The sequence below is a fragment of the Puntigrus tetrazona genome, chromosome 18 (assembly GCF_018831695.1).
Source record: "Puntigrus tetrazona isolate hp1 chromosome 18, ASM1883169v1, whole genome shotgun sequence".
NCBI lineage: Eukaryota > Metazoa > Chordata > Actinopteri > Cypriniformes > Cyprinidae > Puntigrus > Puntigrus tetrazona.
Window position 1 is genome coordinate 14703675 of NC_056716.1, and position 13614 is coordinate 14717288.

The 13614-nt window shown below is 39.5% G+C and overlaps 1 protein-coding gene across 1 annotated transcript in view; it reads left to right on the forward strand.

The window, feature by feature from the left end:
- The first annotated feature begins 485 nt into the window (after nucleotides 1–485).
- fli1 (Fli-1 proto-oncogene, ETS transcription factor) overlaps nucleotides 486–13614 on the forward strand; it is a 23728-nt gene continuing 10599 nt past the window's right edge. The window contains 5 exon segments of the mRNA XM_043264916.1: nucleotides 486–701; nucleotides 5182–5393; nucleotides 5475–5629; nucleotides 6653–6856; nucleotides 13602–13614. The exon segment at nucleotides 13602–13614 is cut by the window's right edge and continues 34 nt beyond it. Of these exon segments, the coding sequence (XP_043120851.1) occupies nucleotides 684–701; nucleotides 5182–5393; nucleotides 5475–5629; nucleotides 6653–6856; nucleotides 13602–13614 (602 nt within the window). The 5' untranslated portion in view covers nucleotides 486–683.

The window sequence follows — 13614 nt, forward strand, 5'->3', positions numbered from 1 at the left end:
CGACTCGGCGCTGCGGGCTTCGCTTTTATTAATGGAAACCCGTTTTCGCCGCGAAGAGAAGTTCGGACGGACCCGTCACGTTCTTCACCATAGGTAGATCCGGTCTACAGCAGAACTCATCGCACAATTTTATGATTCACACGTTTATTCGATCTCGCGTAAACGCTAAAAAGTCGGATTTATAGTTACGATGATGTATTTTTTGTTTTATCAGCGTCAGCCTGATTTATTATTATTATTATTATTTTTAAAACATACACTCGATGCACAAATGCGACGTTCGGTGCTACCAGATCGCGTAGTTATTGTCGGAAAAAAGCGCGACGAATCGAGCTGGCGGGCGTTCTGTAAATATTTCCAGGCAAAAACATGTACAAAGGAAAGAAACGCTATTGTTTTGGTGTCTTATCTTTTCGGGACAAATATCCTGCTTTGGGTGCCGTACCGAAGGCAGGGCCAGTGACACACACACACACACACACACACACACACTCACACGCACGCACGCACACACACACACACGGCTTCCTTCTCAAGCGCAGTGACTTCACTTCCCAAATTTAGAGGAAAAAAACCATCCGGCGAAACTGTCTCTGTCTCTCCGCCACATATCGGGGGCTGGAATTAATTCAGACGCGTGTCATGTTTGGAATATTGTCGGGCTCCACTGAAAATTGCGCAAAATGGACGGAACTATCAAGGTAAGAGCGGAGGAGAGGGGTCTTTCCGAGATGGACAGAGTTCGGGAGCTTAGACGCCTGTAGCTCTGCCTGTCTGGGACTTTTCAGCCGCTCCGAGCAGCGCTTTTTCCTCTTCTCTCTCTCCCCCTCTCTCCAAGTTTCCTTTTCCTTCGCGTCGAAACTTTGTTGAAAACTTATAGAGGAGGACGCGAGCGTTCCCGACGGATTCCCCGCGCGCGCGCGCGCTCGGGACGCTCGTGAAAAACGCACGGGTCCGGAGCCGCCGTTCGCGATGGAGTAAAGATGTTTCGCCGAGAAAAGAAAGAAAGGAAAAAAAAAAACCTAGCTTGTCGTTTTTCGGGGACCGGAATAGCGCAGGTCCGGCGTTGTGTTTTTGGGCGCACCGTGGCTCGTGTGTGTGAACGCGGCGCGGCGGTTTATAGAAATCATAAAGCTTTAGGCTGGAGATGTGGCTGCGCAATTGGAGTGGCACCGTGCCGAGCTCTTCCAGCCATTCATATAGTTCAACCGCCGAGCCCACCCACAATAAAACATTACTCCGCAGTCGATCCCTTCTTCTGATAAACTAATAATAATTAGCGCGCGACGCTCGTGAACGGCTTGATAAGGCGAATTATAAACCGATTTGTTTGTGGGTGGTCCGCGCCGCTGCTTTGTGCATTTTGGATAGCTTTATATATATATATATATATATATATATATATATATATATATATATATATATATATATATATATATATATATAAAATAATGAAAACAATAACGCATATGGAATCTCTGATTTAAAACGGCTATGGACGTGTGAATGAAATAGTTATTTCTGTACTGATTGATCGATGGCTCCGTGGAGGGGAGGGCTGCAGATCCTAACACTCCTTTTTTTGCGGTCATATAAGTGGTTTTGGGTGTGGTATATGTTTGGGGCAGTACACACCATGCTTGTGTTAGATTTTATCACGTTAAATAGACTGTTTCGATTGCACTGGGGTGACTGTGGACAGAAAAAGAACGATTTTAATGCAGCGAGGCTCATTCGGATCCTATCAAATAATGGATGGCGTTAAGAATTAAAAATACAGCGTTTGTTATTTTTTATATATTCAGTACCGTTGTGATTGGCTGTTGAAAATGAATAAATACTGTTAATATACTGTTAAAAATTATTATTATTATTATTATTATTAGTAGTAGTAGTAGTAGTATTAACATTATTATTATTATTATTATTATTATTATTATTATTACTATATCAATGCCAACACACAATTAATCACAACATAATTAAATTGTTTTGTGTTCTTGCAGTGTCGTAAATTTTACTAAATCATATCTCAGTGAAGATAAGACATAAGATAATGGTTATGTGGTTTTGTATATTAATATTTTAGTTATAGTTATATTGTTATTATTAAAGACAGCGACACCAGGGACAGAAAACGTTTGGGTTAGTTGGTATGTGAATGCTAATCTTCAGCTTTGAGAGATTTACATATGCTATTTATTATTTATCTGTTGTTTGTGTGACCCTAACGCTGACCTAAAGCGCGCAAAACAAGCCTAACATAAAGCAAGCCACAATCATTCATCAGGTCTGTACTTTGCACACAGTAGCATTAACGTAATCTAGAGGAATCTGTCCGTCATTTCGCTGGAATTTGACACGTATAGCTCTCGATTCATTTTTTTTTTTAGCCGTACGTTTCAGTCGACGATGAGGAGGGGGTTTCAATCCACGGGTATTTCCTGTTCCACACAATCTGGTTTCCTGTCAGGTTTCCTTTTCCTCCTGAAACAAAAGACAGGAATGCGTTCTGCGTAAAATAGCGCCGCGCTCTTAACGGGGTCCTCGCATCCCGACCCCATGACTCACTCGTCTTCTGACCGAGTTACGAGATTGATACGAAAATGTTGGAAACTGCCGTTCCTGGTGAGAGTCATAACACACGGTAGCGCGATGCTTTATTTGTGCAGCGCGTTCGGCTGCTGGCGTACCTCGCCATAAATCCACGACACCAAACCGGCCTGCGGTTCTGGATGGTTTAAGCGAGCCGTGCAGACACGGCCAATAAGGAAAATAGCACCTTTGTGAGTGTTTTAACCTCGTTGTAACGAGACGCTCGCGCTCTGACCGTCGGCATGGAGAAATTTCGCCCCTTTTGACGGCCCTGTCTGTACGCGAGCGTGGAATTAGATTTTCCTATTTTTGCAAGCCTCTGTAATCTCGGGAAAGACCGACTGCCAATCATGAATTACATGGTGGAGGCTGATATGTCTGCGTGTGAGTAACGTGTAACAGTCGTAATAGCAGCTCTGGCCTTATCTGGCACCGCGGAGGCATTCCTCGACTCTGCCACACTTATCATGCCGCAGGCCTGCTGCTGTGGGTCACCCCGATACTGTCCTCGGGACGCCGATCCCATCGATGACGGCCGTCACCAGAGTTCAAAAGCCAATATGGATAGCTGAGACAGTGGTCTTCTTTGCAGTATACTCTTAATCTGCAAAAAAAAGCGCACTTGGTTTGGTATCTGCATGCTGCTTGCTTTCCAAATGAGCGTAGTTTATTTGGCTACACTTTATTAGTTGCTTATTAGCATGCATATTACTAGTATCGGTGCTAATAAAGCACATATCAATATATATATATATATATATACATATTCTTATCTAACACCTCAACTGCCATAATAAGCAGCAAAAAAGTCACTTTATATTAAGTGGCCTTAACTATAAATGCGTGCATACATGTTTTAACATCGTGCTCGTTTATTAAAAATACTTGCATGTGAGTAATTAATTTATGCAGTCGCATAGTCGATCCATCCCTTAAACCAAACCCGTGCGTGACCTTACCCAAATGCAATAAGTGCATTGTTTTATGTAGGTACATAGTAATTACATAGTAAGTACAGTGTGAGCCTTTATTTTAAGATTCCCTTGTTAAAGCGTAATTATATATTTAGGTACCGAGTCATTTTAATGAGCGACATCTACCGACTACATGGTTAGGGTTGCTTGCGTGTAATTACGCATCATTTAGTGTTATTAAGTGCATGTAAGGCGCAAAATAAAGCATTGGGAATCTAACAGTCGTGCTTAAACCCCACGAGCGTTTAGGGTTTGACAGACGTCGGTACCTGAGATAACAGCGGGGAATCTTCAAGACAGCTTTCGGGGAAGCGAAGGAAAGGTTCGAGTGGGATGTGAATGGAGACGATCGCACGCACGTGTAGACGCTGCTCTCTCCAGAGGGGCCTGTCTGCCGCGTTTGTTTTCTTTAATAAAGCTACATCACCCCAGCTGAGCGCCTGCCATGAGAGCAAATGTAGAAGTGACCCCGGACCGATCTCTCTGCCTCTGTTCTGTCTCACGTACGAGTCACGAACAAGACCGAGAAATCTTCTACTTATTGAAATTCTTCCCCAAAAACAAAGTGATATTTTTTTTTTTGCGACAGTTGCTGTAAGTTAACCGTAATTCTTATTATGATGATTGTAAGAAGTAAGCAGTGTTTCTTTGGTAATGCACGTTTCTGGGGGAACAAATTATAGCCTGTTTATATTCTTTATCAAAACACAATAACTTTCCTATCTGCTGACATCACAAATCCCTCTTTTTTAACTCCGCCCCCTTTATTGGATAAAGTCAATTTTTTTAAATTATTATGACACGGACCTATGTGTAATTAAGTATGATAAGTTCTTTGCTTGTTGGAAATCGTGTTTTAAATCAATGTTTAATAGTCAAAGTGAAAGTTAATGACATTTTAATGGTTTATTGAAATTTTAAATATAATATTTTTACTTGCAGTTTCTTCGAAATGGTGAAATTTGATAGCGATTTCCTTTTTTTTTTTTTTTACACAATAAAAACTATATTTTTAAATTGTAATTGAGGCAGAAATTATCGCCGTACGTATAGAGTAGTCATTTTTAATATTATTTGTATTTAATTGTGCAATTTTTTTTACTAGTTTACTAGCGATTTCTCAATTCATTTTTTTCTTGTTGTTGTCTCCATAGCACGTGACATCATTTTTTGGATGATTTATTTATTAATTGTACTGTTGTACTTCCCGGTGCATAAAAGTCATAAAATCAAAACTATTCACTTGCTTAATGCACAGCTCAGGTTTTACCGCGATGCACATTACGTTCATAATCTTTTCTTGAAAACACAATTACTTGCTCCTCCGACGAAATTTCCCTTTCTGATATCACAAATCCCAATTGTTTTTTTTGAGCTCCTATAAATGCAATTTACTAATAAAGTGAGGTTCCACGTCGACTTGGAGCCCGTAGTGTGAGCAATCAATCGCATTGCTTCGTTTGCGCCCGGCATCTGCGATTCTGCCCTTCAGCAAGAAACAATTTGCAATTTGTTTTGCTTGATTCTGGTCACACATGATGAACTGAAAGTCATTTGTCATGCGGTTTAATGAGAAACAGCGACTGAGCCGGGGTCCGTTCTCGTCCTCCAGGAGGCGCTGTCAGTGGTGAGTGAAGACCAGTCTCTGTTCGAGCCTCCGTACGCCGCTGCTGCTCCCTTACCCAAGACAGACATGACTGCGTCCGGCGCACAGGACTACGGTCAGCCTCACAAGATCAACCCTATCCCGCCTCAGCAGGAGTGGATCAACCCGCCCGGCCGGGTTAATGTCAAGCGAGAGTATGACCACATCAATGGATCCAGGTATGGCGGAGAAAAAAAGCAGTTCTGTCTGAAATAAGCATTAGTAAGCAATAGCCGGTCAGACTGTTTTTTTCTTTCCAGCAGAGAGTCCCCGGTGGACTGTAGTGTGGGTAAATGCAATAAAATGGTAGGCGGGACCGACGCATCTCAGATGAGCTACACCAGCTACATGGACGAGAAGTGCGCTCCGCCCCCAAATATGACAACCAATGAGAGGAGAGTTATCGTCCCAGCAGGTACTTGCTGCGCCTTGTCGTTTATGGGGGGCACGCGCTGAAAAAATAAATAAATAAAAAAGATGAAATGTTTGGATGAAAAGGTGGTTACAATCAATGTATTTTAAGCTACGTCTGCATAAACTTCAAATCCAGACTTTTTTGTTTTATTTAAACGTAGCTAAAATAAATTGTTTGCAGCCACTTATCTTGCAAAACAAAACTAAACTTAAAAAAAAAAAAAAAAAAAAAAATATATATATATATATATATATATATATATATATATATATATATATATATATATACATTTAATAATGAGTTATTACTATAAATAAATAAAATAAGACAATATTTAATTTAATTAAACACGAAATGTTGTAGTAGACAGGCTGAAACTGAATTTTCTTTTAAAACATATTCAAAACAACCTGTTTTATTCACAACAAATCTATTACAAAACAAAATATTTTAACATCAAATTTTAAACTATATGTAATTTAAATATCGAAGGCTCGGTTCTATTTAAAGGGATTAATTGTTTGGAAAATAAACCAACCAATTGAAATCTGTCTTTATTTAGTCACATTCAGATTGTTCAAAACCTGTATGAATTCCCGCTGTTGGATGTGAAAAAAGACATTTTGCAGAATGTTGATGCTAGCCAGTATTGTTTTTTTGTGCTGTAGAAGTCAATGGCTGCCAACAGCAGGTTTCCACAGGATGTGTCTCTTTAAGGTGTAAGCAGCGCTACAATGAACTGTAAACATCATGTTTAGAAAGATAAAAAGCCAGCAGTAAACACGCATTGTTGTTTTTTCTTGAACTTTTTCTTGAACTTCCACAAGGTCTTGGCGTTCTGAACTTAACGAAAATTGCTGGAGAAAAAAGATACTATTGAAAATAATAATAAAGCGTGACATCCATTACTTTTGGATCTGCTCACTGCTTTGGTCCTTTAAAGAGGTGATATAAAGCAATGATAACTGCTCGTAATCTAATCCTTAAGTCTCCAGTTAATCTATGACTTTATTGGCATTTCAGACCCTTCTCTCTGGTCTCCAGACCATGTGCGGCAATGGTTAGACTGGGCCATTAAAGAGTATGGTCTTCAGGAGATCGACACGGCCATGTTCCACAACACAGATGGAAAAGAACTTTGCAAGATGAGCAAAGAAGACTTCCTGAGACTTACCAGCGTCTACAACACGGAGGTCCTGCTCTCACATCTCAATTACCTCAGGGAAAGTAAGTCCACCGCCTCTTTGTATTAGCTTGGCATTGGCTAATTTGGCTCTTTCTCTGTTTGCACCTTCGGATGTGTGACGTACTGCTTTTCTATGCCTCGCTTTATGATTTATGACTTTCTGAAGAAAAAAAAAAAACTTTCACTGAACTGTAGCTGCTATATGCATCATTTAGACAGCGATACGTAAAATGTACCTTGTGGGGATTATTAAAATTCAACTGTTTGGGCATAAATAAGGTATAAAGGTGTACCTTTTGAAGATGTGCTGTTCCAGAAACTGCTTTTGAGTCTTATTTCATGAGAGTGTACCAAGTCTACTCGGTTTCATGGCATTAATGTACGTTTGTGCACTTTTTAGCGTGACATGAAATACGTACCAACAAGTACATATCTCTGCTATTTTGGATTTTCGGTTATTAACATTTTCGCAGCATCATTTAATGCCAAAAAGAATAGGCTGGGATGTTTGAGCGTTATGATCACACACGTCCAGCTTCATATCTACGTGTTTTCAGACGGTAGGTTTGTTCGGTAGATCACAGAGTACAGAGATGTTCTTGAGAGACGAGGAGCTCCGGTTCAATCCTGCGTGACTACTCTTCCACGAATCTGTGTTAAAAGAAGCTGAAATGACACGCTTGCATCAACAAATGCGCTTTTATATCAATTTTTGACACTATCGGGTAGAATTTGGTATATTTGGCATATTTCCAAACATTATAGAGCATTAACTTTTAGCAACAGCCCATGTATATATTTTAGTTCTGAACCGCCACAATACATACCACGTCATAAAAATGTTCCAGGGTTTGCGTATTGAACCTTTCTTTAGCGCCACTCAGTGGACATTTCTCTTTGAAACTGCGGTTAAACGTACAGTAAGGCACGTAAATGCGATGTTGTACAAAAAGTGCACCGAGGTACATATTATTACGAGACCAAGTTGTAAAAACGAAGTACCTTTTAGGGTTAAATAAGGTACGAATTTGTCTTTTTGAAAGAACCGTGTTCCAGGATCAGCTCGTGTACCTACGACACAAATAAATAATGCAATAACTAATCTCGTATTAGTTGCAATGGCCTGACTTTGTCTCATGACAGAATGCATTAATGACTTCAAATCGAAATTTCATCAAAAATCAATGCAAAGACGTTTTAGAGCAGTGTTTATATTTTGTTTATGACTATTTATGAGGTGCCGAGCAACTGACCAATAAATCGTACCCAAACTATTTAGAAACGCTTGTAATAATGGTACCACAACAGTAAAACGTTTGGAAGTAATTGTGACTGTTTAATGCATGACTATCCATGCAAGAAATGGAGCCTAGTTTCTTCCACATGGCTGCTGTCATTGTTTTTAGCCACGCCGTGGCACAGTCGCTCAAACCACACCGAGATCAAGTTTACAGCAATATTTTATAACGTGCTTTTTAATAGTTTGCGCATTACGTTCGCTTTTATTCCACTCGGAGGCTTTCGCAGGGAGGGCTCCTCCTGTCTCGCTCCACCTGCTTGACTTTTACTGGACGCATTTGGTTTGGCAGAGCAGCGACGATTATGAATTTGAGCGAGCGTCCCGTCCAGAGCATCTCCCCGAACGCTCTCGGCCCCAGACTTAGAGAGATGAAGCCCAGGTGCATGGCCTCGGGAGACGGGGCCAGCAAGGCCCCTGCCTACACACACTGCACGGGAAAGTTTATCCCTAATTTACAACAGAGGCATCTTGCCCCATTTCTCTTCCAAAGGATTTCTTATGTTATTTCCCCGCGTGTTTTGGCTACGATCCCGCAGCTCTGGAGAAAACTAAGTCCACTCATCCACTTAAAAACATCAGTGCCATCCATAAGCGAACTGTCTGGAGGACAGGAATTGTTTGCACGAGAATCGCGTCGGTAAACAGAGCTACGCTTTCTCCGAAGGGTCGCATTTAGATGCAATTTGCTGCGACGGTGGGAGCAGCTGGCCCATCCAAACATTATGACAGCGGCCCCGCTCCCGAGGTGGGTGGAGTCCCAGCAGGGCCGAGCGGTTAAAACGGTCCTCCTTAAAAAATATAGTGATGGATTCTGCTGTGAAGTAATGGGAACTTTATTCCGTGGGTGTCGACGGTTTTGTGCCGGTGGCCAGGCTGTGGGCCTGCATACAGACTGGGAGTATAACAGAGAGCCATTGTGAGTCGCGGGGCAGAGCCCGGCCTGTCTGTGAGCTGTCAGGTGTTTTTTTCCGGAGAGCTCGGTTTTGGAGTTTTCATTAGGGACGATTGCCCCGGGACTGAGCCAGAGCTTACGCGGCGCTGGGCATTGCGGATCTGCCTTCCGCTCCTTCTTTGATTTAGCCTGTGTGTTTTGGAAACAGAAGAAATGGTTCGTAATCCTTCGCTTCACGATTTGTATTGCCTTGGAACACGTCCCGAGTCAAAATCAAATAATAATAGGAGAGAGACGGTCCTATCTTCCAGAGGCTGCTCGCTCTTAGCCAGAAGATGTTCGTGTTTGTGACTTTAAACGCATAGTTAACCCCATCAGAAATAATTAGAATGCTTTTTGTTCCTTTCTGTAACACAAAAGCAGGTATCTTCAGAAATGTCTCAGTGTTTTGAGACAAAGGTCCGCAGCAACTCTGAAACCCACAGATTTTTATTATTTATTATTATTTAATTTAGCCTACGTTGAAAAGAAAATGCATAAAAAAATCTACTCTTCAAAATAAAAGTTCTTTTTCGCCATGTTGATTGCAGGAAGAAATCTTAACTTCAGTGGAACCTTTTCATTCCACTAAAAGATTTTACTTCTTCTTTACTGAATTTTGATTATTATTAGATTGCAAAAATGATTTTGCAACATTTATAAGTCAGTATAGATTTGCATTCATATTAACAAAATAAATAATTATTAACAATAACAAAAACACATTTTTTCTTCTTCTTCTTAAAAATAATACATACACACATATATATATATATATATATATATATATATATATAAATAAAATATGATCTATCAAACATGAATTTGTTTTTTCACTAGCAAAAAAAAGATTTTTTAGGCGAACTGTCTCTTTAAGAGGAGCGTGTCTTTATGTAGTTTACATATGTGTGCATGTTTGTAGGTCCATATGGTTTCTAAAGTGATTTCTTTAGAGCCCCGGGGCTCAGGGTTTGAAACCAAAGACGATCTCTTTCCTCTCGCAACACAAACAAACACAATAAAGCCCTCTGGTTCTGCTCACACATTAGGCCTGGATCCGCAAACACACACAAACACACACACACACACACACATCCATCGGCCCGCTGTCTGCCAGTGTGACAGTCGGCAGCGTAATCATTTCATGCACATCTGTGTACATGTTGTGGTGTTTTACATAGAGTCTGATTAACATTCCTCCGTGTTGCTGCTTATACACAGCAGAGCAGGGCAGGGTCGAGTCCCGCCTCTACAAAGCTGACTCATACAGCGCACGCACACACACACACACACACACACACACACACACACACACACACGTCAGAACGAGCCGGAGACCCAGAGCTGGTGAACAGGTACTGCTGCTGGAGCTTGATGGTTGTGTTTTGACTCTGCTGTTGGTCAGTTATTCAGATTTTATTAGTGATTGCCGCCCACTCGCCAATGTGCTTTCAATTTGGCTGCAATTTGAGAATTTGTTGGAATTTCATTGCAGGAGGGAGCAGAGCCGAGCTCTGACTGAAAGTGTGTGTGTGTGTGTGTGTGTGTGTGTGTGTGTGTGTGTGTGTGTGTGTGTGTGTGTGCGTCTGTTAGAAGGGTTCTAGGAGTGAGACCGTATGCTGTATACTCACACACACACACATATATACAGGTAGTAACGGCATGTCATCTTGAATCACTTGCAGCTCTTCTGTGATGAACGTGTTTTCAGTTCAATTAAACGTATTTTTGAGACTTAAAAAAAAAAAAAAGCATAACTGTCTGGTGGTTGTAATTGAGACAGAAGTTCCATTATCTTATTACGAGGCCGAAATATCATGAAAAAATAAAACTTGTAGCCTTTTTTAATTATTCTATTTTTAATGGCTTGGGAACTTCATGATATCCATAATTGGCTTGAGTGCAGTTTAGGGCTTTTAAAAGTCTACTTTACAGCAGTTCCTACATTTAAATAGTTTACAACCCAAAGAAGTAGACAGACATTAATAAAGTACATTAATAGTCAATCGTTGTGACTAGAAATGCCAAAGGACAGAAAACAACTGAGGTTTGTGTGCGTGTGTATATATATATATATATATATATATATATATATATATATATATATATATATATATATATATATATATATATATATATATATCTCAATTGGGGTAGTAAACATTTAAATAAGTTGAAAGTTTACAGACAGAACAAAAAAAGACTGTAAAGAACATTGAAAAATCATGAAAAAAACGTAATAAAGAACTACATTAGGAATGCTTTTGAATTCAAATTCTACATTTTATTCACGTTCGAATTGAGGTAGCAAAGATGGAGAATTGAATTTGAACGTAAAACATGAGAAGCAATTTTTAAAAGACGTTCATGGGATTCATTTATGTTTGTTTTTTATGTTACTAGAATAGAAAAATGCAAGGGTTTAAAACTTGAGATAGATAGATAGATCATAGATAGATAGATAGATAGATCATAGATAGATAGATAGATAGATAGACCATAGATAGATAGATAGATCATAGATAGATAGATAGATAGATAGATCATAGATAGATTAGGACTGTGGTCAGAGGAGGACATTCAGAGAGCGCTGATGGTTTACACAGACCATAAACATATGAAGAGCCCAGTCTCTCTCTCTATTCTCTCTCTAGCTCTCTCGCTCTTCCCCACAAGCTTTTATTGATCTGTCCTCTAATCAGCGGTGGATTATCATTTGTGTTGGATGTTTCAGCGCCTTCCTTCATACTGTGGTGAGATGTTGTGCATCTCTGGATCATGCTGAGGATCCACAGTTCTACAGCACAGATTATAGAAGTCACCATTTATAAAACATCTCAATAGTCCAGTAGACGGCGCGTCTATGGTCGGTGGTTGTTGGTTTGCGGTTCATGGCTAAAAGATAGCAGGGAAGTGGTTTTGAGTGTTATGAACACTAATGCAGTCGTCTAGTGTGAATTAGGAGTGCACTCGGTTCTAAAATTAGATTTTGATTTGAATTGATGCAGAATTGCGATTCGAATTTGACTCTAACGTGACAGATAGATGGATGGATGGATGGATGATGGATGGATAGATAGATAGATAGATGGATGGATGGATGGATGGATAGATGGATGGATGGATGGATGATAGATGGATAGATAGATAGATAGATAGATAGATAGATAGATAGATAGATAGATAGATAGATAGATAGATAGATAGATAGATAGATAGATGGATGGATGATGGATGGATGGATGGATAGATGGATGGACAGATTTTTATTATTTTACTTAATACATTCATTGCTGTTATTCTAAAAAAAAAATCTGTGTTTTTATTTTGCAAGCAAATAATTGACTTTTTCGGCTTCATATTTTTTTTCTGTATGAATAGATTCATATTCAGATGCATTAGCACATGTACAACTGCTCAGATAAAACTCAGCTGCTGCTTGACAAGGATGTCCAGAACTTTCCTTCACTTCAGCCCTTGTTGTTTCTCTCTCTCTCTCTCTTTTTCTTCCTCGTGGATGTGTGGGGGTTATTTTTGTATGGGAACAGCAGTCTTTGATTGCTGTGTTGGGATCGCACCCCACACAAAGACTGCCCTGTTCTGTGGCCCCAAAGGCATCGCTTCGGGGGGTTCAGGGGCCTGGAGGTTAAAATATGTGTTCGATGCTCTCTCCTCCCCCATAAAACATACTTTAACACACTCGCACGTTTATTAAAACACCCTGCTATCTTCTCCGAGCTGATCAAAGAAGAAAGAAACGCTGAATGCCGTCCCTTCCTCATTCAGAAAACAGAGAATCTCACCGCTATAAGCGTCATCCCTCTCCATCCACAGCAAGAAGACACATGTTTCGCCAGTGCAGTTTTCCTTCTGTTTTCCTTTGCTCTGATTTATGAGTAAAAGCAGCTAAAATTAAGAGAGCGCTTCAGGGACGGCTCGCTGGAAACACTCTCTCTCCGACTGCACATGAATGCCTCTCTCTGTGCAAAGAGTAGATTGTGTTTAGATTGTAGTGACAAAACTGAGCAGCTTGTGTCAGAAGAAATGAATGCTGAGAATCAGTGATAAATGGTTAATGCTTGATGAAGTACCTTGTTATGGAATATGCTCTTAGTTTACTTGTTACAATGTAACTACAAAGTTATTACATGGTTATAAACCTAAATAAAAACATTGATTTCAACAATAATATATATATATATATAATTGAAATCAATGTTTCTTATTTAAGTAATAACTTATAGTTATATTGTAATATATATATATATATATATATATATATATATATATATATATATATATATATATATATATATATATATATATATAATTGTTTGTTTTTATTGTTTAAGCTGTTTTTTTGTCTGTTGAGTGATTTTTAGCTGCACTGCATTTAATAATCATTTATTTTCAAGAATAGAATACAAATTGTTTAGAAGATTGAAGTCAGAATGTATACTCAGTTTTTTTTTTTTTTTATACCTATTTTTATACCTCACTACATTTATTATATATGTATTATTCTAATATCGACTTTTGGTTTTATGTGTTGCAGGCAGCTCATCAAT